At 38.0% G+C, this 25,698-nt stretch overlaps 3 protein-coding genes across 4 annotated transcripts in view; 2 read left to right on the forward strand and 1 right to left on the reverse strand.

Annotated features, from left to right (window-relative positions):
• Nucleotides 1-2,475, forward strand: part of LOC306860785 (tubulin alpha-1A chain-like) — a 2,757-nt gene extending 282 nt beyond the window's left edge. The window contains exons 2-4 of the mRNA XM_079402703.1: nt 824-1,046; nt 1,130-1,278; nt 1,356-2,475. Of these exons, the coding sequence (XP_079258829.1) occupies nt 824-1,046; nt 1,130-1,278; nt 1,356-2,336 (1,353 nt within the window). The 3' untranslated portion in view covers nt 2,337-2,475. The remainder of the gene's footprint in view (nt 1-823; nt 1,047-1,129; nt 1,279-1,355) is intronic.
• Nucleotides 2,476-3,569: 1,094 nt separating this feature from the next.
• On the forward strand, nt 3,570-8,456 carry LOC306860762 (tubulin alpha-1C chain-like). 2 transcript variants are annotated; one of them, XM_079402650.1, is made up of 4 exons: nt 3,570-3,698; nt 4,983-5,205; nt 5,289-5,437; nt 5,549-8,456. In XM_079402650.1, the coding sequence occupies exons 1-4, from the start codon at nt 3,696-3,698 to the stop codon at nt 6,521-6,523; spliced, it is 1,350 nt and encodes a 449-aa protein (XP_079258776.1). In that variant the 5' UTR covers nt 3,570-3,695; the 3' UTR covers nt 6,524-8,456. The 2 variants fall into 2 exon arrangements, with proteins under 2 accessions (XP_079258776.1, XP_079258777.1); XM_079402651.1 differs by lacking the exon at nt 3,570-3,698 and adding an exon at nt 4,265-4,737 and having other exon boundaries at nt 5,549-7,271.
• On the reverse strand, nt 7,650-25,144 carry LOC306860761 (junctophilin-2-like). Its single transcript, XM_079402649.1, has 6 exons — nt 24,336-25,144; nt 19,935-20,754; nt 13,338-13,456; nt 11,038-12,002; nt 9,702-9,798; nt 7,650-9,587 (listed from the first exon to the last, which is right to left on the reverse strand). The coding sequence occupies exons 1-5, from the start codon at nt 24,712-24,714 to the stop codon at nt 9,718-9,720; spliced, it is 2,364 nt and encodes a 787-aa protein (XP_079258775.1). The 5' UTR covers nt 24,715-25,144; the 3' UTR covers nt 7,650-9,587; nt 9,702-9,717.
• Between the last annotated feature and the right edge of the window lie 554 nt (nt 25,145-25,698).

Raw genomic sequence — 25,698 nt, forward strand, 5'->3', positions numbered from 1 at the left:
ATGTTAAAATATTTCTGGTATATATAAAATATATCTTTATGAAAAACATACCTTTTAAAGAAACGATGAAATATATATAAAATGACAATCTCAGAAACGCTTTGGTTTAGTAAATGATGTGTTTTTAATCCTTTTTTTATTATTATTAATTTATGTATTTAAATGTATGTATTTTACATACATAATATAGTCATGGATGTGTTTATAAACTAAGAAAGAATATGGAAAAATAAGAGGTTTTGGGAATATGGTGCACGCTAGATCGAGACAACAAAGAGAATGGAGCCGCATAAATAATCTGGGTGTAGCCGGCTCAGTGCTGTCCGGTACGGTGTCATATTGAATCAATGGACCAAAAGAGAGAGAGAGAGAGAGAGAGTGATGCAGCGCCTCCCAAAGGACATGGTCATTTATTTTTTAATCTTTTTTAAATCAGAAGTAGCCTACTATTAAGAATGTTTTACAGAACGGTTTATTCGAGGGAGGATCCTTGCGATTCAATTTATTTACAGAAATCGTATCGCATTTCAGAGCTGTGGGTGAAGCTGTTAAATATTCATGGTGATGTAGGCAGCATCACTAATGCAGCTGATGGACATTACCAGTAAGCCAGCAGTTGAGGGTGTTATGTGATCACTTCCTCTGGCATGATATCTCACTAGGATATAATTACACAGAAACAGGATATACAGGCTGTATGTAGTCTTTAGAATGTTGGGTGAAATACAGCTTGACATGCTAAAGCTTTACAAGTGAGTGACATTTATATAGTGCAGTGATATTTGTTTAGTTTGACTTTTAACTTTTGCCATTTTCTTCACAGCGTGAGTGCATCTCTATCCACGTTGGTCAGGCTGGAGTCCAGATCGGCAATGCCTGCTGGGAGCTCTATTGTCTTGAGCACGGCATCCAGCCGGACGGGCAGATGCCGAGCGACAAAACCATTGGAGGAGGTGATGACTCCTTCAACACCTTCTTCAGTGAGACCGGAGCTGGAAAGCATGTTCCCAGGGCTGTGTTTGTAGATCTGGAGCCGACTGTCATTGGTAAGAAAATGGGACTTGATTTAAGTTATGATAATTGTATATGTCAAAGTGCTCCGTTCGCTAATCGTTGACCGTCTTTCCAGATGAGGTGCGCACTGGTACATACCGTCAGCTGTTCCACCCTGAGCAGCTCATCACAGGAAAGGAAGATGCTGCCAACAACTACGCCCGTGGTCACTACACTATTGGAAAGGAAATCATTGACCTGGTGCTGGACAGGATTCGCAAACTGGTAGGTAGTTGTAAATAAATGAACATAAAATTTATTATATATTATGTTGGATTAATGACCAAACCGTTTCTTTACAGGCTGACCAGTGCACAGGGCTCCAGGGTTTCCTGGTGTTCCACAGCTTTGGTGGTGGAACAGGTTCTGGCTTCACCTCTCTGCTGATGGAGCGTCTGTCAGTGGACTATGGCAAGAAGTCCAAGCTGGAGTTCTCCATCTACCCCGCTCCTCAGGTCTCCACTGCTGTGGTAGAGCCTTACAACGCCATCCTGACCACCCACACCACCCTAGAGCACTCTGACTGCGCCTTCATGGTAGACAATGAGGCCATTTACGATATTTGCCGTAGGAACCTCGACATCGAGCGTCCTACTTACACCAACCTCAACAGGCTCATTGGCCAGATTGTGTCCTCCATTACAGCTTCCCTTAGGTTTGATGGTGCCCTCAATGTCGATCTTACAGAGTTCCAGACCAACTTGGTGCCCTATCCTCGCATCCACTTCCCATTGGCTACCTATGCCCCAGTGATCTCTGCAGAGAAGGCTTACCATGAGCAGCTCTCTGTGTCTGAAATCACTAATGCTTGCTTCGAGCCAGCCAATCAGATGGTAAAATGCGACCCACGTCACGGTAAGTACATGGCTTGCTGCTTGCTGTACCGTGGTGACGTGGTGCCCAAAGACGTGAACGCTGCAATTGCCACCATCAAGACCAAGCGCACCATCCAGTTTGTGGACTGGTGTCCCACTGGTTTCAAGGTTGGCATCAACTACCAGCCTCCCACTGTGGTTCCTGGTGGTGATCTGGCTAAAGTGCAGAGGGCCGTGTGCATGCTGAGTAACACCACAGCTATTGCTGAGGCCTGGGCTCGTCTCGATCATAAGTTCGATCTGATGTATGCCAAGCGTGCCTTTGTACACTGGTATGTGGGTGAGGGTATGGAGGAGGGCGAGTTCTCAGAGGCCAGAGAGGACATGGCTGCCCTGGAGAAAGATTATGAGGAGGTTGGTGTTGATTCTGTTGAGGGTGAGGGAGAAGAGGAGGGTGAGGAATATTAAATGACAGAATAAAGTGCAACATGCAGGAACCATGACATGGAAAAATTCAAGCAGTGAAAAATAAACCTTACAACCGTTGAAAATGATGTTGTTACAATTCTTTGGAAATCTGAAATAAACCTCCTTTTCAAACGAATTCAGTTGCCTTGTCTTAAATTATTGTGTATATGTTTTGTAGGCTGTAACAGATGTAAGCAATGATAATGTTTTAACAATCAACAACAGAACAGGTGACATAAGTGAAAGTAATGGGAATGCTCAAGTTCAACCATGTCAACATGATACTTTTGTTGCACACCAATACTGAGGAAAATGTACATACATGCATTAGATGGAATACATCAGGGCCCATGAATGACACAGAAATGACCGTACAAGAGTAAAATCCTGTTTCTTCTTACTTGGGTTCCATCCAGAAAGTAACAGCACAGCAAAACATCATGCAGAGAACTATTAGCAAATAATAAAGTAGCATTCGTTGCTTCAGTAAATGGCAACCATTTTTATGAAAGTCTTTTATGACTATTCATTCTTTATTATCCAGTTTCGAAAAAGACATTTTCCTTGCAGCAACATTTCCAGAAGAACAATTCAATCTGTTTTAAGTATGTGGGGCAGTGCAGATATATCATTACATTTCATACAATTTTATGATTACTAAACCATAGTGTGGTTTTCTGATTAATATAATTAGCATAAAATTATCGGCTTTGGGTGTATTTTATTTAATCTGAATTATCAAGAACATTTCTTCATGCCAAGACTTTGATTAATGAGATCAACTTTGTCTTTATGTTTTTTGTTTTGTTTCTAAATGTCAGGTAATTAAGTAGGCAAAGAAAAACCAATATCCACATTGTTATTGACTTGATTAACAGGTAGGCTAACTCATATACATGTATTTAAATAGAACAACAGCCATCTATGCCCATAATTAAGTACAGTGCTACACACCCTATTTTGTACAAAACCTCAAAGACAAAAAAGGTTCATTTTCTTCAATTTTATTAAATGGTAACTTTTCATTTGACTATAACATCTATTATTGCTCAAGTTCGTCACCCGCCCGCCTCACAGCATTTTCCTGTCACAGACGTTATCGTTCAAAAGTTAGAATCAGCCAATGGGGTGTCACCAACTCTCAGACGAACCAATGGGGATGTGACAGGAAGCGAAAACTCCAAAAGCGCCTTCGTGACGACTGACCGAAAAGTATAAATATTCCCACCCTCTTCTTCAGAAGGTTCATTCTCACCAGACTCATAAAAGTCCACCTGTGAGAGCACTAATAACAGAAAACCTACCATTTCCATATCCTCGTATATCTATATTTATTTTTTTTACAAAAGAAGTTCGAAAATGGTGAGTAAAAACTTTTTGTTAACCTATAAAGAGGTGTTATTATCGTTAAAGATGGGTGTTTTACATCATCTGTGATAACGGTTTTTGACAAAGTAAAATATGGATCATTATTTTAATATTTAGGTGATGTACTTTAGTCCTGTAAATTTAAGCATTGAGCCTACGAAATAATTTTTTTGGTCTCATTTTGGTACGTTAGGGTATTTGAACTCGCGAATTATTGAATATTTTATTAATTTATTTGTTTTTGCTTAAACTTTAATACGTTTCTGGGTCAGTTTTTACAGATTAAATGTAAAGGGGAAAATCATAAAAACGTGTCTCTTGTAAAAATGTAAGTCCACGAGACTGTAATATGGCATACAATTCATACAAATTAAAAACGTTTCGTTTATTTCATTGATCGAAAACGACAGATATATAAATATGCATACACACACACACACACACATATATATATATATATATATATATATATGAACCGATCTCATTACCAAAATTGTGTGGAGGATATACTGACGTGTGTAGTAAAATATCTTCCTTTGTTCTGATGACTATGCAAAGTCATCTCTCTAGAGCAGTGTGCTAGAGTTACCAGCAGGGGAAGTGAGTCAGGAGGACCACGTGCATTCTGGTGAAACTTGATGAATTCCAGTGCTCTTGTGTCAAGAGGTTTTACTTAAGTTCCTCAAGATTAAGCTTAAGTGGTTCATCAGCATAAAGTGGTTTACCCAATTCAGATTTGTCTGAATTAAAATTGTGTAGTAATATACTAGGCTTGGATACTCACTTATTAAAATTAATGTCACCGCTTGGTTTTAGTGTTGTTTTACAATGTATGCGAGTAGTTGTAGATTTGTGTAGGTCTTTTATACTTCAAAATTTGATTTAATTGTTAAGGAATAGAGGCTCACTGTAATGAAACAGTAAAGCCCCCCTCCCCCCTTGAAACAATGAGACAAAGGCAGATCTGTTTCATCAGCTGTTTGTGTGGTCATGGATTTCTGCGACTATAGCAGTTTCTGATCTGCAGTTAGAGGTATTTTCCATCAGTGCTTCAATGCATAAATTTTAAAAATTGCTTTGGTACAAAAAGATTATTTTAATTTTTCATGTTAACATGCTCATCATAGAGTCCTTTGTTAGCCTTACAAACTAGTAAAAGCAGTTTTATTTTGAGAACATTTATGACTGAATGGCTAAATCATTATTTGCAATTATAGAATGTTGGGCTAAGGTGTGTTGTGTCTACAAATCTTATAAATCACTCTTGTCTCTTCACAGCGTGAGTGCATCTCTATCCACGTTGGTCAAGCTGGAGTCCAGATCGGCAATGCCTGCTGGGAGCTCTATTGTCTTGAGCACGGCATCCAGCCGGATGGGCAGATGCCGAGCGACAAAACCATTGGAGGAGGTGATGACTCCTTCAACACCTTCTTCAGTGAGACCGGCGCTGGAAAGCATGTTCCCAGGGCTGTGTTTGTAGATCTGGAGCCCACTGTCATTGGTAAGAAAATGGGACTTGATTTAAGTTATGATAATTGTATATGTCAAAGTGCTCCGGTCGTTAAACGTTGACTGTCTTTCCAGATGAGGTGCGCACTGGTACGTACCGTCAGCTGTTCCACCCTGAGCAGCTCATCACAGGAAAGGAAGATGCTGCCAACAACTACGCCCGTGGTCACTACACTATTGGCAAAGAGCTCATTGATCTTGTTTTGGACAGAATTCGCAAACTGGTAAGTCATTAATTAAATTACAATGCCTTTTAAGTTAAGTGGCGTTAAATTATGTCCAATTAAAACATAAAAAATGTTGATTGCCTTTATAACATGAATCATGTCTTTCAGGCTGACCAGTGCACAGGCCTCCAGGGTTTCCTGGTGTTCCACAGCTTTGGTGGTGGAACCGGTTCTGGCTTCACCTCTTTGCTGATGGAGCGTCTGTCAGTGGACTATGGCAAGAAGTCCAAGCTGGAGTTCTCCATCTACCCCGCTCCTCAGGTCTCCACTGCTGTGGTAGAGCCTTACAACGCCATCCTGACCACCCACACCACCCTAGAGCACTCTGACTGCGCCTTCATGGTAGACAATGAGGCCATTTATGATATTTGCCGTAGGAACCTCGACATCGAGCGTCCTTCTTACACCAACCTCAACAGGCTGATCAGTCAGATTGTGTCCTCCATCACAGCTTCCCTCAGGTTTGATGGTGCCCTCAATGTTGATCTCACAGAGTTCCAGACCAACTTGGTGCCCTATCCTCGTATCCACTTCCCATTGGCTACCTATGCCCCAGTGATCTCTGCAGAGAAGGCTTACCATGAGCAGCTCTCTGTGTCTGAAATCACTAATGCTTGCTTCGAGCCAGCCAATCAGATGGTAAAATGCGACCCACGTCACGGTAAGTACATGGCTTGCTGCCTGCTGTACCGTGGTGACGTGGTGCCCAAAGATGTGAACGCGGCAATCGCCACCATCAAGACCAAGCGCACCATTCAGTTTGTGGACTGGTGTCCCACTGGTTTCAAGGTTGGCATCAACTACCAGCCTCCCACTGTGGTTCCTGGTGGTGATCTGGCTAAAGTGCAGAGGGCCGTGTGCATGCTGAGCAACACCACAGCTATTGCTGAGGCCTGGGCTCGTCTCGATCATAAGTTTGATCTGATGTATGCCAAGCGTGCCTTTGTACACTGGTATGTGGGTGAGGGTATGGAGGAGGGCGAGTTCTCAGAGGCCAGAGAGGACATGGCTGCCCTGGAGAAAGATTATGAGGAAGTTGGGGCTGAGAGTGTGGAAGGAGAAGAAGAGGGTGAAGAATATTAGAAATGCTTTTCACTTCCACTGCCTGTTCAGTTTCTTGTCCGTTGTCATTTTTATGTGTTTCTTTTCCTCACTTTCCAGTTGTCATCTGGTTAAAAGGTCAATCTTAAATTATGCTCTTGAAAAAAATAAAAATCTTGTGATATTTACATGTTCTCATGTGTTCCTTCTTGACTAATGATCCTGTACTTTATTCACTTTTTTTTGTATACAGTAGTAAACATTTGAAGTGAATCAAAAAATTTCCTCAAAGTTGTCCTAAGACAAGAACGCATTTTGGTTTTAGGACAACTTTGATGAAAGGTTTTGATCCACTTTAAATGTTGACTAGTGTAGTATGTCTCTAAATTGCTCTGTTAATCTGATGAGAGACATTTAACACCACTGCTACTAGTTTAATTTCTTTTTATACTACTTAATGCAGTAATTAATTGAATAATCATGTTTAATGGTTCTTAATGCAGCTTTGTATGTGAATGTTTGGAGGTCAGTGTGAATTATTCCAAGTGTAATTATAGGTTTGTCTTTTATAATATTTTATCAAAACATTAACTTGCTTTACCTGTTAATTAAATGGTTTTAATTGGAGTTCTTTCAGATTTCCTCAACCTCTTGCACTGCAGTGTAATTAGGTGTGAGCTCTCTGCTTTGTGTTGAATGCAGAGGGCAGTATTGCTTTACAAATGGCTGTTCTAGTCTCAGTGGTGCTCAATCTGATGTGGAACAGTGCAGCAGTGCGATTAAATGTTAATTGACCAATCGTTCTTGTTGGCTTTCTATTTGCCTAAGCTAATGTATAAGTGTTGATGGCTTGCCACTTTATCTGAGTGAAATATTCTTCCCATGTTTCAGAGTAAATGGTGTTAGAAGAGGCCTGTGTCCACCCTAATCTAAAATTGGGCCTGGCATTCAGACCCTGTCAGTGGAGAATATGTCAAGCTGGTGGACAGGTGGAGTTTAAATATATATTATTTGTTTCCCCCTTGTTTGCCTCTTAGATGAGAAAATACAGTGCTAATAGACATTTAGTGGTTCTGGGCTTTAAATGTAGATTAAACTCCAGATAAAAGTGATTGTGTAATGCAACAGAATACATTTTCTAACGCTAAAAGTAAAGAGTGACAGTTGTGCAGTTGAAAAACATTTATTTAAATTGTTCGTTGCATTTTCTTTCATTGTAATGACTCCATTCATGATTGTGAGTGCGGAAACGCAAGAAACTTAGCAGTCATGTGAAGAGGGAAATTTGCAGGAAAATCTCAAGTAATGCAATGCATCAACCATGCTGAATACTATGTCTTTATTAGCTAAATGTAATGCATTTGAAAGTCAAATGTGACCCTGGACCACAAAACCAGTCATAAGTAGCACGGGTATATTTGTAGTAATAGCCAAAAATGCATTGTATGGGTCAAAATGATAAGATTTTTATTTTATGCCAAAAATCATTAGGATATCAAGTAAAGATCATGTTCCGTGAATATATTTAGTAAATTTCCTACTGTAAATATATCAAAACTTAAATTTTGATTAGTAATATGCATTGCCAAGGACTTCATTTGGACAACTTAAATATTTTGTATTTTTTTGCACCCTCAGATCCCAGATTTTCACCATACATCAATGGAAAGCTTATTTATTCATCTTTCAGGTGATGCATAAATCTCAATTAAAAAAAAAAAAAAAACCTGACCCTTATGACTGGTTTTGTTGCCCAGGGTCACATATTACAGATACTAATGGATTAAGAACTTTGTTTAAACATTTAATGTTGCAAAGTAGTGAACACGGCACTTGCACGTCTAGTGATTTCTGCTATCTGTATTTTGGGTGAATTAGGACTTGTAAACACCTAATCCGAATCAACTTAATTTGTTATTCTAGATAAAATGTTAAAACCCCCTGTATTAATTCAATAAACAACATTTTGGACAGTTAACAATGTTTTCTATAAGACCTTTTCAAATTTGAGGTAATACACTACTCTATGAGGGTTAAATTAGCTAAAATCATGAAATGTTTCTGATAGCGTTCATAATTTAGAAGTTTACAAAAACACTCAAATGTGCACACATGCATAAAAATATGGGACATGTACATTTGCACAATCTGGTTGAACATTCTCAAATCACTTGCATACTGTTTTATGTCTAGTACAGGCAGAAAAAAAGGCTGAAGAACATCACAAATTCATAGTACAACAGTTAGTAAGCCACAACATCATTTCCCCCTCTTTTTTTTTTCTTTTTCCATTCAATAAATAGCGGTATTTTTAGACTCTTGTTTAAAATCTCTCACCAACTTGTGGAGACCATCTCTATAGGGATGCTTTAGCTTAATAAAATCAAGCATGTAACATCTTCATAGTCCTCATTTTCTAATTAGAACATTCTCATTAAAACTTTTTTTCTTGTCTTTTTGTTGTAGGTATTCCACTATATTGTAGAATACTTACACTTTCATTATGGAAAATACTTAAAGGTATTATGGCAATTACATTTTAATTGTTCAGCCATTTTGCTCTTTGTCATGCAGGGGAGACTTTAAGACATTTTGCATACAGCATCTGAGATTATGATGCATGACACTACCTGGCGTTAAAGCATAAGTGCACTGGTGGATTTTGTTCTAGCCATTGAAAAGAAAAAACAGGATTGACCCATTTCGTAATGTCATAAATATTTGTTTATTCTCCAAAGATGAGTGTTACATGCCAAGTGACATGTTCTGCTCTAAAGGATATGTGACGTGATTATGAACGTACGTAACGATTAACCCTTACAGATGATTCAGTTTCACCTGCATTAGACTTCAGCAGAACTGTTAAATGCAGCAGTACCTTCCACAAACAAAGCAAATGTGCACAAATGCTTTATTCTATAATGTTCAGGTACTGAGACACACTGATCATTTGGGAGCACTCTGTCCAATTACAGATGGCAACCAACTTTAGAGTAGCTCAGGAGGGCTTGTCTGGAACTGGATATCGCAACAACAGAGCCGTTAATGGAGCGCAGTGCATCCTCACAGCTCCCCACGGTAGTTTCTTTCACCTGGATGGTTTTGGCTAGAAAACGGTGCGTGAAATAATACCCACAGTGATTTTACGAGGGAAAAAATAGCAGTTGCACTTAATGAAATTCACTCAAGAAAAAATGTAGGATATAAGGTGGCAGCTTACCTTAGGCTTTGTCGTCTCAAGATAAGATGTGAACGAAAAGAATTGCCAAACCAATGTTCAGGAATATAACCATGCAGATCATAATCGTGTTTGGCCCCTAAGAGAAAAAAAGTGTTCACAGCTGTTCTTGTCTATTGTGCAAAGTAAAATAATCAAATGATGGTGCTCTAGGTGGTATTTACTTGTGCGATTGCTCAAAGGCCACTTACCGTTAACTCCAACCCTTACACCTGACTCCGCAAATAAGGCCTGCGTCTCAATGTGCATACTATCCATACTAAATTCTATGTGATATTATTCATTTTCAATACTTTTTAGGGCAGATAGGGTGGATAGTATGCACATTGGGGCGCAGGGTAAGTCTTCAGGGCTACTGGAAACATCCAGGCAGGTGTGTTGGAGCTTGTAAGAAGGTGGCCATTCAGGAGCAGGATTGAACATTGCTGCCAGGGTGTCCAATCCTTGTCCTGGAGGGCCACTATCCTGCAGAGTTATAATCCTGATTAAACACACCTGCACCAACTACTCAAAGTTTTCGGTAATGCTAGGAATTTAGTTTTTTGGTAGGTTGGAGCTAAACTCTGCAGGAGATTGGCCCTCCAGGAGCATGTCTGAATACCCCTGCTTTAGAGGAACCATATAAAATACCTGTTCTTTCAATTGCAAGAGGTAGGGCTTTTTATGCATTGCAAATAATTTTTTCATCCAAAAACTGATTGGTGGGAGCTATTGAAAACGATATTGGACTGATGGACTGCAAGGTGCTTTCTGAAAGTGAGAATTTGTCATTTTGAGGGTTCAGCCTTGTATAGATATGCCTGATTGTGAAAAATGTGGTGAGAGGACCGGAGTCAGGGCAGTATGTCAAGGAACACAATCTGTTGGTATTCCAGAGCAGTGTGTTCCAGTTCACTCGAGCTGTTTAGAAGAATGAGCTTTTATAATAAGATTGGCCACTGAGAGGACATCTGAAGCTAAGATAGGAGGGCCACTGTACAAAAAAATTGAGATTCATTGATTAATTCAAGAAAACAGGGCTCTGATTATTCAAAATATGCAAATCTAAGGACAAAAAGAAGCTGTTCCAACAGGATCAGAAAGGGTATTGAGGTAGGACTGAGTGAAACAAAGAAACTAAGGAATGTATTTTATTTTTTCCTTAGGAAATCTAACAAGACTTGTAGATGCGTACATGCAGAAAAAGGCTGTAAAAAGCCATTTTGATAAATTTTTGTTATGCTTTATATGTGTGTCTGCAATCTTTGGAATGTTTCATGGGATTCAAAAATCAATTGAGATGTTACTTGTAATCAAAGGTTTGATTTGTTATTCTTACCTCATCTAGCTCCAGACGCTCTTGTCTCGTTTCGCTAGGGGCTTTCACAATAGACCTCTGCCTCGTCTCAGTTTTGGCCTCGACCTTGGCAACTGGTTTAGCAACCGGCTTGACCACAGGTTTAGGTTCTGGTTTAGGCACTGACTTGGGCTCAGGCTTTGGTGCAGTTTTTGGGGCAGGGCTTGGTTCTCTTTTAGGTGAAGGTTTAGGCTCAATTCTTTTAGTTAATTTCTTCTCCTCCCTGACTTCTGTCCTAGATTCAGGCTTGCTTTCTGTCACTGAAGCTGGGGGCTCATTTACAGACTCCCTTGTTTCAACTCTGTGCTTGACTTCAGCTGCCTTTGGCTCTGGTGTGACTGCTTTGGGGGACAGCTTAGGAGCAGGGCGAGGAGGTGGTTCATCTTCGTCGGTGGTGAGGACGAGGTTGGTTCTTACTGGCATAGCAGCAGGGGCGGGTTCTACTGCTCTTGAGTCCGAGTCCATTTTCTGCAGGGCTGTGATTTCCAGGTCCGATCCCTGTTCGGCGTTGGCGCTCTGGCGGCTAGGGGTACGGGATGGGACCTTGCTGCTGGGAGCAGAATGCTCTTCCGGAGCGGCATCTGACGCGGGAGCAACGGCAGGAGTGGAAGACGGGGTGGTGGGTCGACTGCTCGGCCTACTACTTGCTCGACTGCTACCTCTGCTACCGCTGCCCCGACTGGCTTTGTCTCCATTCCAGCTGCCGGGGCTCAACAGGTTTGTATCTTCCTTGCTGGGTACCTTAGGAACGATGACTGCAGTGGGTGAGGGGGTGCGTACAGAGGTTGAGCTTGGTCTTAGACTTTCCATGTCATGCATGAAGGGGCTCTCTGGGGGTGTTGGTAGGGAATCCTCATCTAACAAGGGCTTGTGCATCCCTACATTCTCTACATTCTCATTGCTCTCAGCAACCTCCAGCAAAGCTCGTTTTTTCATATACTCAGGACCTGAGGGACATAAATAGCTTTAATTTCAGTAGATGATATTGATAATGTCTGATTATAATTTAAAACGGAAATAGTATACACATACAATGACTTTTGATAGGCTCAAAGGAGCACTAATTACACTGCAGTGTTTCTAAACAACCCATATAACTGCATGAGGCTCTCTGCTGCCCCCACTAGATCTGGAGGTGACCGATGCAAGTTGATGGAAAATACTGGAGGTTGAGGTAAGTTTATTTACTTGTCACCCATCTCATGTAGAATAAAATACCTTTTTCTAGTCGCTGATATGACTGAAGTGTTTATGTGACTTATATTTGTAATCACTTTTATATTTACAGCTACTTATTTTAAATCATTACACAATGGTCAAAAGAACAAGTAATTTTTTTGTGGTTTGTTATTTTTTTGTTATATAAACCATATAAACCTTATTTTTCTGTCATTCCTGACAATTGCTGTCTCAAATCCATGCTCAAAATATATTATCAGAGTGGATGATAGAATTGGCTGTGCAATGATTAAAATTTTTATTAAAATTCTTACAAGTGCTGACAGTTATGAGGTAATAGTGTATGCATTAATATATTTGAGAGTATACTAGTGTCTATATTTAAATTTGGTGCCTCACTGTCTGTCTATCTCTGACACATTATCACATTTCTTTTCTATCATTTTCATAAAAGAGCAAAAGAACCCTGTACTGTATTTTTATCACTGAAATGCAAGACTAGGGTGTTGAATAACATGTTCAGTTTCAGTTGACGGGTAGCTGTAAGAGGCCAAGAATGCATCCACTCAGGGACAGAATAATAATGCCATACTTCAAGAAAAAAGATTAAATTTAATAGCCTCGTCAAAAACAAATGCAGACTACCATCTCATGTATTATTATTCAAATAAGCAATGAACAATAATAATGCATTTTGTTATGCTTGTCTACAATTTCGTCTAAGATTTTGGAGACAGACTGTGCCAAAATAAAACCGTCAAGAGCTTAGCAGTGCCCTTCAGATGGACAGACACAGGAACACGGTGAGCTGCTGAGGGGCTTGTGTCCTAGCAATCTAATCCTATTTCAGACACTCAGAGATGTTTACATGTGGGGCTTAAGGACTCAAGACATTAACAGCACATAGACTGCTTTAATGAATGCTGCTGTACTGTAAATCTGAATTCATGTCTGGATTAACAAGCATTCCTTCTGCATTTACTTCTCTGAGCTACAACCTCCACTAAAACAGACGCTCACTGGACCGGGAGGATCTTAACCAGCCTCTGTTCCTATGGCCTCTTTTGACATATATTTAGCAAACAATGAAGTCTTCTATCTACCTGGTTGATGGAAGGAGGGAGAGAGCTCTCTGGCAACCACACGGGCGATACTAGACTCATTGTTAGCGGCTATGGTGGCCTGGTCTGCAGCATCTCCTTTGCTTTTGGCATGAGCCGTTCTGTGAAGAGGGAAAAGGCATGTAGTCGGTGGTTTTAAATCAAATACTGGTGAATCAAGTTAGTTTTGTGATCAGGAATGGATGTGATTTCAGATTCACAGCATCAAAAGGGGAAAAAAGAACAGAAGTGGTGTGAAAACGTATTTTCTACTTTCAGTTAATGAGAGTGAATTTGAATTGAATTTTCAACACACAACCGGAAGATAAATTGGAATGTTAGAAGAATTTACTGAATTGTTATTCATAGAAATTCAACACAGGTAATGCAATCTGGAAAAGGAAGTGATCTTCCACCCCGGTCCATAAAAGTAAATTAAATCTATTTAATTTAAAAATAAATAAAATAATAAATTATATTCTATGTGTATATTATTTACTTACAGTTGTTTACCTATTTTTGTCACATTTTGCACTTTTAACTAAATACATTGCAGTTACATTACTTTCTTTTAAATGTTAGTTCATTTAAAAATGAAAAGGAATTCTCATTTCTATTCTGAATGTTGCATAATCATACTTGTATTGTTCCAACCATTTAACAAAATTGCTCAAATATTCTTACCTTTATTGTTATTGTTATTTATTTAAATCAGATTTGTATACCTTGTTGTCCCTGGGAACTGAACTCATGGTCTTGTATTTGTTAGTAACGTGCTACCAGTTGAGCCATAAGCACAGAGCGTTTCTATAGCATCAATAAAACCAAAATAGAAATTCATTAGGACTTTACGTTGACACCTGTTTACAACAGATGCATAAATTTAATATGTTGTGGCAGTGTTACAGAGGAGCACTATTAAAAGAAAGCTGTGTTTATTTCTGACATTAGATTAAACAGTTTACTAGTATAATGTGGCAAACATACTGCCAGTTCTGATGTACTTGGCTATGAGAAGGAAAGGATGTGTGTGACACCTTTTTTTATTTTATTAAAAGCGTATTTCTCCCATATCTTGCTTGTAGAACCAGACCAACTCAAGACATCCCATCTCGTCTTTATTTGGAGAGATGTTTTAGCAGTTGTCTGCACTATAAAAAGCAATGTTAACATCCCCTCAGCTCTTAAGAATCCCATGCAGTACACATCCCAGTCAGTGCAGAAACTCAACAGAACAACAACAATGCTGAAGAATGTTCCAGAGAGAAACCCCACTCGCCCTAGAGATGTGTGGGAGTGTGGGTTGCTCGCAGTGTGTTTGACTTAAACACGAGAGGAAGAAGTGTGTTGGGGGTTGTATGGCAGGGGCTTATTTATAGCAGAAGAGGGTGTCCTCTTCACCCATTGAGCTGGAACTAAAATAAATCACTCTTTTAACACCCTGCACCTCACCGTGAGAGATGAGAACTGCTGTGCTATGACATGCCGCTTTAGAGAAGGCCACCCTTTATTCTCCACCGCATGCATTGATTATATTCATTCATGCAAAATTATTCATGGGCTAAATTATTCATGTGTTTTATTGGTGTTGGTCACATTAGGAATTACTGCACTGCAAAATTACAGTGCATGCCATAGAACCTTAGTTTCAGCTGCGTAATTTGACAACAAACACTTTTTTTGTAACACTGTCAATCTTTATGCATGAAGTAAGCAAACCTTCACGGTTAAGCTTTTAGTTTGTCAGTTTGATTAAAGACAGCAATGTAGTATTTACTCTGTGATATTTTCCATACTGTAATGTTATCCAGAGTTCAAAATAGCCTGACCACTTAAAGACACTGTACTTGAGGGTGGCTGTCAGTGGAACGCTTAGAAAAGTTCAGACCCTCCCAGTATTATGTCATGGATATACATTTACAGTAACGTCTGCATTAAGTTCTTGGCAGGTGCTTTCATGAATTCTTGCTGAAATGAATATCCATAATAGGAATATTTCTTAATGTTGCCATGTACAATGAAAAAAACAACTATTATGAATAGAAAATAATGTTTAAAAGCATGCTTTTGACTTGTTCAGTGTAGGAATGCATTGTTCTGCATTATAGGTTGGTTGTTTGACAGATTTGTGATAGATGTCATTTTCTGCTGTTCAGAAAACTAAAGCATACTTTCAGAGTGTACTGAATACTAATACTAAAATATTCTGAGTTGTAGGTTTGCAAATTCTATGCAACGTTTTGTGCAATGTTTTTGATCATGTGCAACAAATCATTAACATTTGCAAATCTAGTTTTAGAAACTTAGATTAAGCTTTGATTAAATAGTGTTTCTCATGTGAGAATTTAATTTGTATCCAGACTTGGGTCTCGTGACATGTTCATAGATTTTTTGTATTACAACATTTGTTGGGTAAAATTAATGAATGTGAATGTGAATATGAAACTGATCAGCATTTTTTTTATTTTTTTTTATTTTTTAAATTGTCTTTTTATGTTACAAATGAATGAAAGATAAATATGTAATCTTTTTGGGTGGTATTTATTTATTTACTTACATTGCATGATATGTTAGCCTTTTTTTGTGATTGTGTTATCCCCCATCATTTATCAGCTGACATATTTTATATCACATCTTGATCTTTACATGACTACTGATAGCCTTTAACATTAGAGAAATAATTAAATGAATGACAATCATTCTTGCTTGTGAATGCTGATGAATAAGAGTTATATCTTATATCATTATCTGAACTAAATTCTCTTTCATTTGTTTTTCTTCACATGCATAATAATATGAGTGGCACACATTATTTAGATGTACGTATGTAAATATACAGCAAAACAGACATATAATACTAAAAAAGCCTAAAAGGCTTCCTAAAGCATCATGTCTAATCACTTTATGCAACCGGGTATCATATACTTTGCCGTGTCTGAATTTAGGAACAAAGTAGGGTGTTGTACATCTGTATACCACCAGTCTTCTCACTCATTTGCAGGATAGACAAAACTTATATCCCTGAACGATCCGACACCAATGTTGACGCACTTCAGTATGTAATACCATCAAGAGGCCCTTTGTACTGTTTAACCAAATAGGAAAATAAGATTTGAGTATATGTTGAGTTTCAGTATAATATTTACATATATAACAGATAATTATGAGGGTTGTGTGAGGGTTGTAGATTACATCAGGTACGTCTGTGTGAGTGTCTAAGAAGCTGAGGACAGAAGAGGCTATCAGCTGTTGCATTCCCTTGTGATTGTGATATAGCAACAGTGCCTGTCCTTTTTTAGGCAGGCCTCCTTTTCTGACACCAGACCCATGTGCGTCATTTACACCCGGTGCCGCGGCCTCCGAGGAGTCTCGTCTTCCACACAAGACCCTCTCCTCTGCTGTCCTAAATACACTATGATTAGAGCAAAGGGGCAAACTCCACGGCCACTGTTATTGAGTTTTGTTTTTTGTTTTTATAACTGGTGGAGAGCAAGGAATTCTGTTAAGATACAGATAGGACACATGAGTTGCAGATAGGGCTTTGAGGTAAAAGTAGCCATTCTTTTCTTTATTTTATACTTTTTTATTTTATAAAGTTATATACGTTATTTTATACTATTTTACACTTTTATTTTATACCATGTTTATTTTACATGATTTTATTTTATAAAGTCATTTTGTATTATTTAAAAAATATTTTATAGTTATTTTACACTATTTGTTGTTTTATCCTTTTTATTTTATACTGTTTTATTTTAGTTTATACAAAATTATTTTATACTGTTTAAAAAAAATATTTTATACAATGTTATTATTTTAATTTATAAAGTTAAATGTTATTTTATACAGTTTAAAATGGTTTTTATTTTATACTAATTTATTTTATACAGCTATTTTATACAGTTAAATTTATACAATTTTATTTTATATAAAGTTATTTTATGCTATTTTAAACTATTGTTTTAAAATTTTATACAGTTATTTTATACTATTTATTTTTTGTTCATACCATTTTATTTTATTTTATACAAAGGTATTTTATACTAATTTATATATTTTTATACCATATTTTATACAGTTTGATTTTATTTTCTAGTACTTTATTTATTTTAATAATAATAATAATATAATAATATATTTTATTTTACACTTATTTTATTTTATACTACTTTATTTGTATTTTATTAAAAAATTTTAACAAACCTACTGTGGGCCATGAATCTTCATTAAGAAATACCTTAACTAGCATTCCATTTTTCACCACCAAATTTAGGCCAGTCATATTGTAAACAATACATACACACATTAGCATTCTCCCACATTAGAAAAAAAAAAAAATTCCAGCCAATAGTAAGAGTTGCTTTTAAGCCATACACCATCTAGAAGCAGAATAAAAGTGTTTCTGTGCTTATCCTCATTTTGACCTAGTGTACTACTGAATGGCAACAGACAAGTTACTGCCAAGCTCCCTGTAGACAGCTGTGTGTTGGTTTTGATTTCCGGTGTCTTTCTGATCTGTCTGGGTTGGTGTCAGAAGTCTGTCTCTTTGCTGATAATGATAAGATCCGGGTTCTCCTCTACAAAAAATTATCTGGCACAGGCTAAAACACTTGAATGCGTTTAGTTGTATAGTAACAACAGGCTCCTTTTTTGAACAGTCTTTACCTGAATGTTACTCTGGCAGGTATAAATGTTTTGCTTATGTATAAGGAATGAGAACAATGAAGTCTTGTTTTTTGTTCCTGAAACATATGCTTTGATTCAGTAGTTTTCCTGTGTGCAATCTGGTTTCGGTCCGCCGTCAGGTTGTCATCTTTAATAATGCTTGAAATCATTTTTATGGGATGAGCATCAACAGGAGCGAGCATCTGATGACTGAGAATCCAAGCCTGGTGGTCTTTGGTTTGTGCATCTCCTTACAAGGAGGGAAGATTTTATCAAAGCCATTGCACCTGAAATTGTCCCGCTGTTTATAACCGTAAGCATCCCAATGATAAACTGCAGATGCTGTCAGGGGTGTGTGGAAATCTAAATATTTTATCCTGGAGGGATGCTGTATTATTAGTGTCAGTGCGTTAGACTCCTATTTATCATGTCTGGAGCTCAGCCTAGCCTCCAAGACGCCATGAATAAGAAAGAAGCTTGGGACATGTGGACTGCTTTGAGTCTGTTTGTTTTTGCATTTGGACAGACTGTCTGGAAACCAACACCAAAGTGGCATTAGGATGGGTTTTTGTTCTTGTTGTGTAAAACCCACAAATCACATCCTCTGGCAGACAACTCTCTGGAAGCATTGACCATATACTAGTTATTTAGCAATTCAGTGAAAAGTGGATATCAAATTTGGGGTGTATTCTGAAAATTAGAGGTAAATCTAGCTGAACTGAGCTTTTGTTCGTTCAGGGGTTAGTTCACCCAAAAATGACAATTCTGTGATTAATTACTCACCATCATGTCTTTCCAAACCTCTAAGACCTTCCTTCATCTTCGGAACACAAATTAAGATATTTTTGATGAATTCCAAGAGCTCTCTGACCCTCCATAGAGAGCAAGTGTCCTTACACGATCAAGGCTCAGAAACGTAGCAAGGACATTGGCAAAATAATCCATGTGACATCGGTGATTCAACCGTAATTTTACGAATCTATGAGAATACTTTTTGTGCTCTAAAAGAAAACAAAAGTATTACTTTATACAACAATGCGTCTCCTCCACGTCACCCTGGCACCATTTTTTGAGACAGAATTTTCATTTTTGGGTGAACTATCCCTTTCATTCCTTCATTAATTTATTCATTGAGCATAAAATATTATTAGTGGTTTGGTTGTTGTTGTTGTTTTTTATATCTAAAACCAGTTGTTGCCAGGGTTATTTTCATTTCATTGAGACATTATTATTATTATTATTATTATTATTATTATTTTCATATTAATGAAATATTAATATACATTTACTTATTGTATTTTAATTATAATTTAAGTTGCATTCATTTTATTGTGTTTTTGCCATTTTTCTTAAATATGTCTATATAATTAAATTTTTAATTTAGTTGTACTTATTTTAGATAAACATAAAAAATCAAGATAAACTGAAAATGAGAATGAATAAAATTAATGCTAAATTAAAGTTTATTTTATTTCAAGTAACAAAAATGTTTTATGGTTTAGTTTTATAGTTAATAACTGTGGTTGTCGTGTCCAGTTAAATTTGATTTAATTATTAAATTATTTAATTCATTTATTATCATTTATGATATATTACTTGCATTACAATTTTATATTTCGTTATAATGTATAAAGATTTTAATTCATTTTAATAATTTTGTGTAATTTAATAAAAATTTATATTTTGTGGCGTATTTTGTATTTTATTCCCATGTAGGTGGGATCATGTTAAATTTAATAATACATTTTATATATATATATATTTCCCTTATATTATGCTTTTGTCTTATTATATATTTATTTATTCTCAAATTGAGAATAATAAACCCCCTTTTTCCACAGATCAGTCTTGATCTCTGTCTGGGTTACTTTTGCAATAACAGTCGACCATATCCAAAACGAGCTGTTGTGAGCAGATAGATGATTAGCTCCTTACCTTGAGTTGGCGATTTCGGCCTTCTGTTTGGCTATGGCGGCTGCCCTCTGGGCTCCTTCCACACTGCGCTCCACTTTCTGCTTGATCTTAGTGCCCTTCAGCTGAATCATTTTCTTCTTCACAGACTTCACCAGCATGTTGTTAACGTATTTGCCTTCTTCTTTGCCACCCTCTGCAAAAGTGGTGCGCCCATAACCGTGGCGTTGGTTGTTCAGCCATTCGCCCTCATATTTAAACCCACTAGAACGTTCACTGATCCCATAACCCGAGCGCTTGTCGTTTTTCCACTCTCCCATGTAGACTTCAGTGGTGGTGGCGTCAATGTCTGACTCCACCGGGGGAAACTCGTGACCTTCACCTTCCCCTTCGCTCTCACCCAGACTGATGGTGGAGTTGGCATCGCTGGTGGCAGAGCTGAGAGCTGACTCACTCCGCAAAAAGCTGATCTTGCTCTTATTGCTGGAGAGGGACGTGCGGGAATCAGACTTCTTCAGCTTGCCAAGAAGTGAGCCGCGCCGGAAGAGGCCTTTCTTCTTGGGCTTGACCGCATCTGGGTCCACTTGCAGGGTGAGGGCGAAGCCGCCTCGAGAAGGGCCCAGAGGCATGGGTGCGTTGACCAGGGTCTCCTGACCGGACGCATTGGTGGCGGTGATGACTGGGATGTCCTGATGCAGGAGTGTCCCGTTGCTGTGTTCACTGCGCAGGGAGCTCAGAGAGTTCCTCAGAGGAGAACGCACCACCGCTGCCATGCCGTAGGGAACGCTCTGACGTACTCCATAGCCGTGTCGCATGCCGCCAGTGAACTGGCCCTGGAAGGTACCTATATTACCAAAGACATCAGTCAGGGAATGGTGAAAAGATAGTTCACCCAAAAATACACTACTTTTTTTTTTTTTCACCACTAATTTAAAAGAATAGGTCACAAAAATAGCTCACCTTTTGCAGTGAATGGGTGCCTCTGGAATTAGAGATCAAACAGTGTCACAATAATCCACAAGTAATCCACATGTCTCCAGTCCATCAATTTAATCTATCCACATATCTTTCTCCAGTGAAAAATCTGTCTTGTCTGAATCAGGAGAGAAATATGCACACACCAAGAACCGTTTGCAAGAAAAACAGCCCTAAACTGTTCTAAACTAATATGTTGGTGGATTTTCACTGAACTTTTTCTCTGGAGGAAGCGTTATTACAGTTTATGGACATACTTGTGGATTATTGTGATGTTTTTATCAGCTGTTTGGACTCTCATTCTGACGGCACCCATTCACTGCACAGGATCTATTGGTGAGTAAATTTTATAATGCTAAATGTGTAATGCATGAAATGAAACAAACACCTCTATGGTCTGAGAGTGAGTAAATTTTCAGCAAATTTTCCTTTTTGGGTGAACTATTCCTTTAAACAAACAAATATAGCTACAATTTATCATCTAACATCTCATATTACAAGGCTGAATTCAAAAATCCACAATCAAAAATTATACAAATAGCTTCGAAGTAAACCCTACAATATTTTTATGTAGTTTTTTTCAGTCTACAATGAAAATCTGTGGTGTCCATGGTAGCTAAAGCAGTTAAAACATTTTTAAATACGTTTTTGTGTTCTGTAGAAGAAAAAAGGTCATAAAGGTTTGGAAAGACAGGAGAGTGAGAAAAGGCACGTTCGCACCAAGAAAGATTATAATGATAACTATATGGCATCCACATCAATGCACAATAACGTTCTATTAATTGTACAGCAGTTTTGTAGTTTGCCACTTTATTTAAAAGGTCATGTTATCTCAACAATATCATTCATCTGTGTCTTGTTATAGTTTTGGTGTGGACCTCCCCATTCTCATAGAATTAAGCCAAATATTAAAACTTTATAGTTATCGTTATCGTGACAGCTATCGTCATTGGTGTGAACGGGCCTTAAATGATGACAGAATTATCATCCCTTCAACTAAACTACAGATTGTATTACAACACTGCATTTTATTCAAATACAGGCCACCCGTAAGCTCATTGTCACTTCAGGCATGGGAAACAATGGTATTTACAGCGGTACAACTGCTAGCGAGCCGCCTCTTTCATATCAACCTCTGGGGTAATAAACCACGTGCAGTTATTTATGTCATGGGGGCTTGTGGGTCTGGTTTGGTCATGCAACACATGTCTGAGATCCATCAGTCCTCAGGGATGGGCAGGGCAGAAGGGCACAGGCACGACTATTATTGTGCCCTTATTCACACAGTGCTGCACTAGCACTTAGTGATGAATCCGCTATCAGCTTAATAGATAGGCTACAGTATATAGGAAGACACCTGTATGATAATTTGTGTAATTGCATCCTACTCATCAAAAAACAGTGAACCCAAAATGTATTTGGACACTGAAGGCCTGTTCACACCAAGGATGATAACTCTAATGATAAAGTAACTAACGATAACAACACAGAGAAATAATATAGTTGGAATCACTTTCAAAATCATTCTTTTTTTAGCTGATGAGTGATAAAAACATTGACAGCTAACCAGAATCCATTCGGCTTTTGAGAACTGGAGCATTTAAAATGGCAGACGACAAAATTGCATTTCTATCTAAACAGGCCGTTATTGTGCCTTAGTGTGGACACAAACATATTTATTGCTATCTTTAAAGTTTTCATTCTTGGTGTGAACAGGCCGTCGTATTTTGAAATGTATGAATTTTCTTACAATAAATGACAAAAAATTAAACCAACTTCAACTAAAATTATTGCATTTACTTATAATCAGCTTGTTGGAGGTGTTTTGTAGTAGATAAAGTTGGTTATGATGATGGAAAAACCCCTGTAGAAAACTATAAATATATGTTTCACCCATGTTTGATAAGCACAAAAGTGTTTTGTTGTCATTTTGAACAGTATTTTTTGTATTTATTTAGTAAAATCTTATATAATACATTGCATATTGTAAAGTATTATATTATAAAATTGTATAATCTTATATTGTGTGATCTAATAAACATACTTTGCTACTTTGAGGTCATTGTGCACATGTAAAAGGTCTATAAATCTAAATCTATAATGCCAAGAATGCTGTTACTATGCTGATAAAGAAAATAATACTATGTAGTGGTCAGAATTGACAATTTAGGGATAAAATTGAAATAATTAAGATAAAGGAAAGTCAGTAAGCTGTCTTAGATGTTGACATAACAGCCTAATGTGACCCAACAAAAGAAAAACGACTTGGCCACCAGTGAATGAGCCTTTTATATTTGTACTCACACCACACGTTCAGAAAGAACAGGATTTGTGACACTAATTTGTAACCACCCTCCATTCTGCACTGGCACTGGGTTTCTTAGCAATAGGCATTTACCCAAAAGGCCATCTGTGGCAACACCAGGGTTCCATGATTGTACGCCTCAGGTTTATACTACTAACAAGAATGACTGTTAATTCGATTTAATTATTTTTTTTTAGATTTTCAGAGATGTATTCATGGGAATCGTTAAGCCATGTAAGGATATCTGTGTACTGTTTATGTAGAGTTGGAACCTTAGATTGCTGTACAGTATGCAGAGGATCTGAATTTTCTGCATATAACCCTAAGTGATATGATTCTTTTTAAAATATAATTTGATTTATCATGTAAATCAAAGATATTTTTAAATAATTGGGTTGAAATGCAAAACAACTCTTTGTTCAAGATATATTTTGTTCAAGACGTCTGAATTTCTCTTGCTGAATTAAACATGTAGCCTACTACTGTGAAATGCGTATTATTATATAATATCCACAGTTTCACTTCCTATAAAAATAGCAGATATTTTGCAGTGTATACTGTGTAGTATTCACTAAATGATAATCTAGGATTCTATTCCAGTTTGTGCTACCTTGTCAGATTACCCCAACCCTAAACCTACGCTTAAAGTAATAAAAAAATACAGCATCTGATAGCATCATTTGTTAGAACACCTGAACAAACGCTACTACTCATGAATCGAATTCACTTATGAGTCATTATGAGCAATTGCTGAATTAATTTTACTCACTTTTCGTCGAGTCAGTGTTTTTTAATTAAATTAAATACTTTACCACGTTGTATTAGGCTATTTTTGTTCATAGTTGGGATTATTTTTTGCATTACAATTATTTCTGATATCTAATATCCCATGTGTTTTTGAAATCTGGAATTAGCCAATCTATTTTTAACAGTGTGAACTAGCCTAAATGCAAATAGCTACAGAAGTGCACTTTTCCTTTTAGTATTCAGACTCGATCAAATTAATCGGAATAGGAAACAGAAACAGAATCTTTGAACTCCACCAACGATTCTCATTCTTAGTGTAGGTATTGCGTTACATACTAACCCCTGGCTTAACATGTCAGCTCACAGAGTGCAGTTTGCACTTCATTCTCCGACCTTACCGCCATCCGCATAGGTCTCCGTCCCGTAACCATCCTGCAGTCCGTTATTCCAAGTGCCCTCGTACTTGGCACCGCTGGCCTGCCTGATGCGCGTCCCGTATCTGCCTTTAAATCCGTGCGTCCACTCTCCTTTGTAGATCCAATGTCCCTTGGTCTCCACACCTAGACCGTGACGCTTTCCTTGAGACCAATGCCCCTCGAAGGTGTTTCCACTCGGCCAGGTATAGACTCCCACCACCTCGAACCCGTAATTCCAGGAACCGGAGAACTCTCCCTGTCCTTTAGGTCCGGTACAGATCCCGTGTCCGTGCGCTTTACCTCCCTCCCAGCCTCCACAATAAGCTCCGCCATCATCGAACTCAAAGCGACCTCCGCTCATCGCGCTCAATGCAATTATCACTAACTTATCAAACTTTCAGGTGTGACTTTAAAGATCAACAATAACGAACGGCTCAATCTCTGTTAAATCCATCTGTCAAACTCCACAGATGCGTAAAACGGAGACAGGAGATCCTTTCCTTGCGTTGAACTTCTAGAATCGTCTTAGGCTATAGCCCACGCGCATAATTTGTTGATAGGTAAATAAATATGTTAATACTGAAACAAACGTGCTAAAGTTTGAAGTTGAAATGACTTGGGAGAGGGAGGGTTGTTTTTTTGTTTTTGTTTGTTTTTTTTTGTTTTTTTAGTTACATGATATCGTTTCAGTTTACAATAATCTATTTAATCGAATTGTCGAGCCAGTGGTCTTTCATGGCTTTCACCCCTCTCCCCTCTCCCTGCCTCCCCTCTATGCACTTGGAGCTCCTGGATATGTTTTAGCAGTCCCAACAAGGCTACCAGATCCCAACACTGTTCCAAAAATACAGGCCAATCGCCCCTCAGCACCCAGGCACTTTTAAAAGCGCTGCCAGATCACTTGCAGAATCGGGTTTGGGCTCAATGTCCATATCAGGGGTCGGCGGAGTCCGTGTCTGTTATTTTAAGTATGTATTTCGAACTACTAGAAATTATTGATGCAGTTATGTAGGCTCTTATCCCTGTATTATTTTTTACAAATGTTTCGAGAGTAGGCTAATAAAGGCAGAGAAAGGGAAAGAGAAAATGTAAATGTACCACACTGGCTGACACCAATACATCATAAACAGTGACCCAAGTAAACAGACTGGATAGGCTGCATTTGACATTTTGGGTTTTGCGGAGTTCAAGTAAGTTTAGGAGAGTGACACAGGTCTTAACGCAGTTACAATTTATAAATATTATGTAACATCTCAATTCATTTCTGTTGTTTATTCATTTATTCTCTATTTTATGTCTTTAACCTTGTTAAAAAAAATCCTTATCACTTTTTAGGTGCTGCTTA

The sequence above is a fragment of the Barbus barbus genome (assembly GCF_936440315.1).
Source record: "Barbus barbus genome assembly, chromosome: 41".
NCBI lineage: Eukaryota > Metazoa > Chordata > Actinopteri > Cypriniformes > Cyprinidae > Barbus > Barbus barbus.

What these genes read in the sequence shown, in the direction of transcription:
- LOC306860762 (XM_079402650.1), top strand. An exon ending in TCTGGAGCCCACTGTCATTG is followed by an intron (nt 5,206 to 5,288) that starts GTAAGAAAATGG and finishes CTGTCTTTCCAG; the next exon opens with ATGAGGTGCGCACTGGTACG. An exon ending in TGGACAGAATTCGCAAACTG is followed by an intron (nt 5,438 to 5,548) that starts GTAAGTCATTAA and finishes CATGTCTTTCAG; the next exon opens with GCTGACCAGTGCACAGGCCT.
- LOC306860761 (XM_079402649.1), bottom strand. Translation starts at nt 24,714, where the DNA reads ATGAGCGGAGGTCGCTTTGAGTTCGATGATGGCGGAGCTTATTGTGGA. An exon ending in GCCGAAATCGCCAACTCAAG is followed by an intron (nt 13,457 to 19,934) that starts GTAAGGAGCTAA and finishes CCCTCTTCACAG; the next exon opens with AACGGCTCATGCCAAAAGCA. An exon ending in AGCGTCTGGAGCTAGATGAG is followed by an intron (nt 9,799 to 11,037) that starts GTAAGAATAACA and finishes TTTTTCTCTTAG; the next exon opens with GGGCCAAACACGATTATGAT.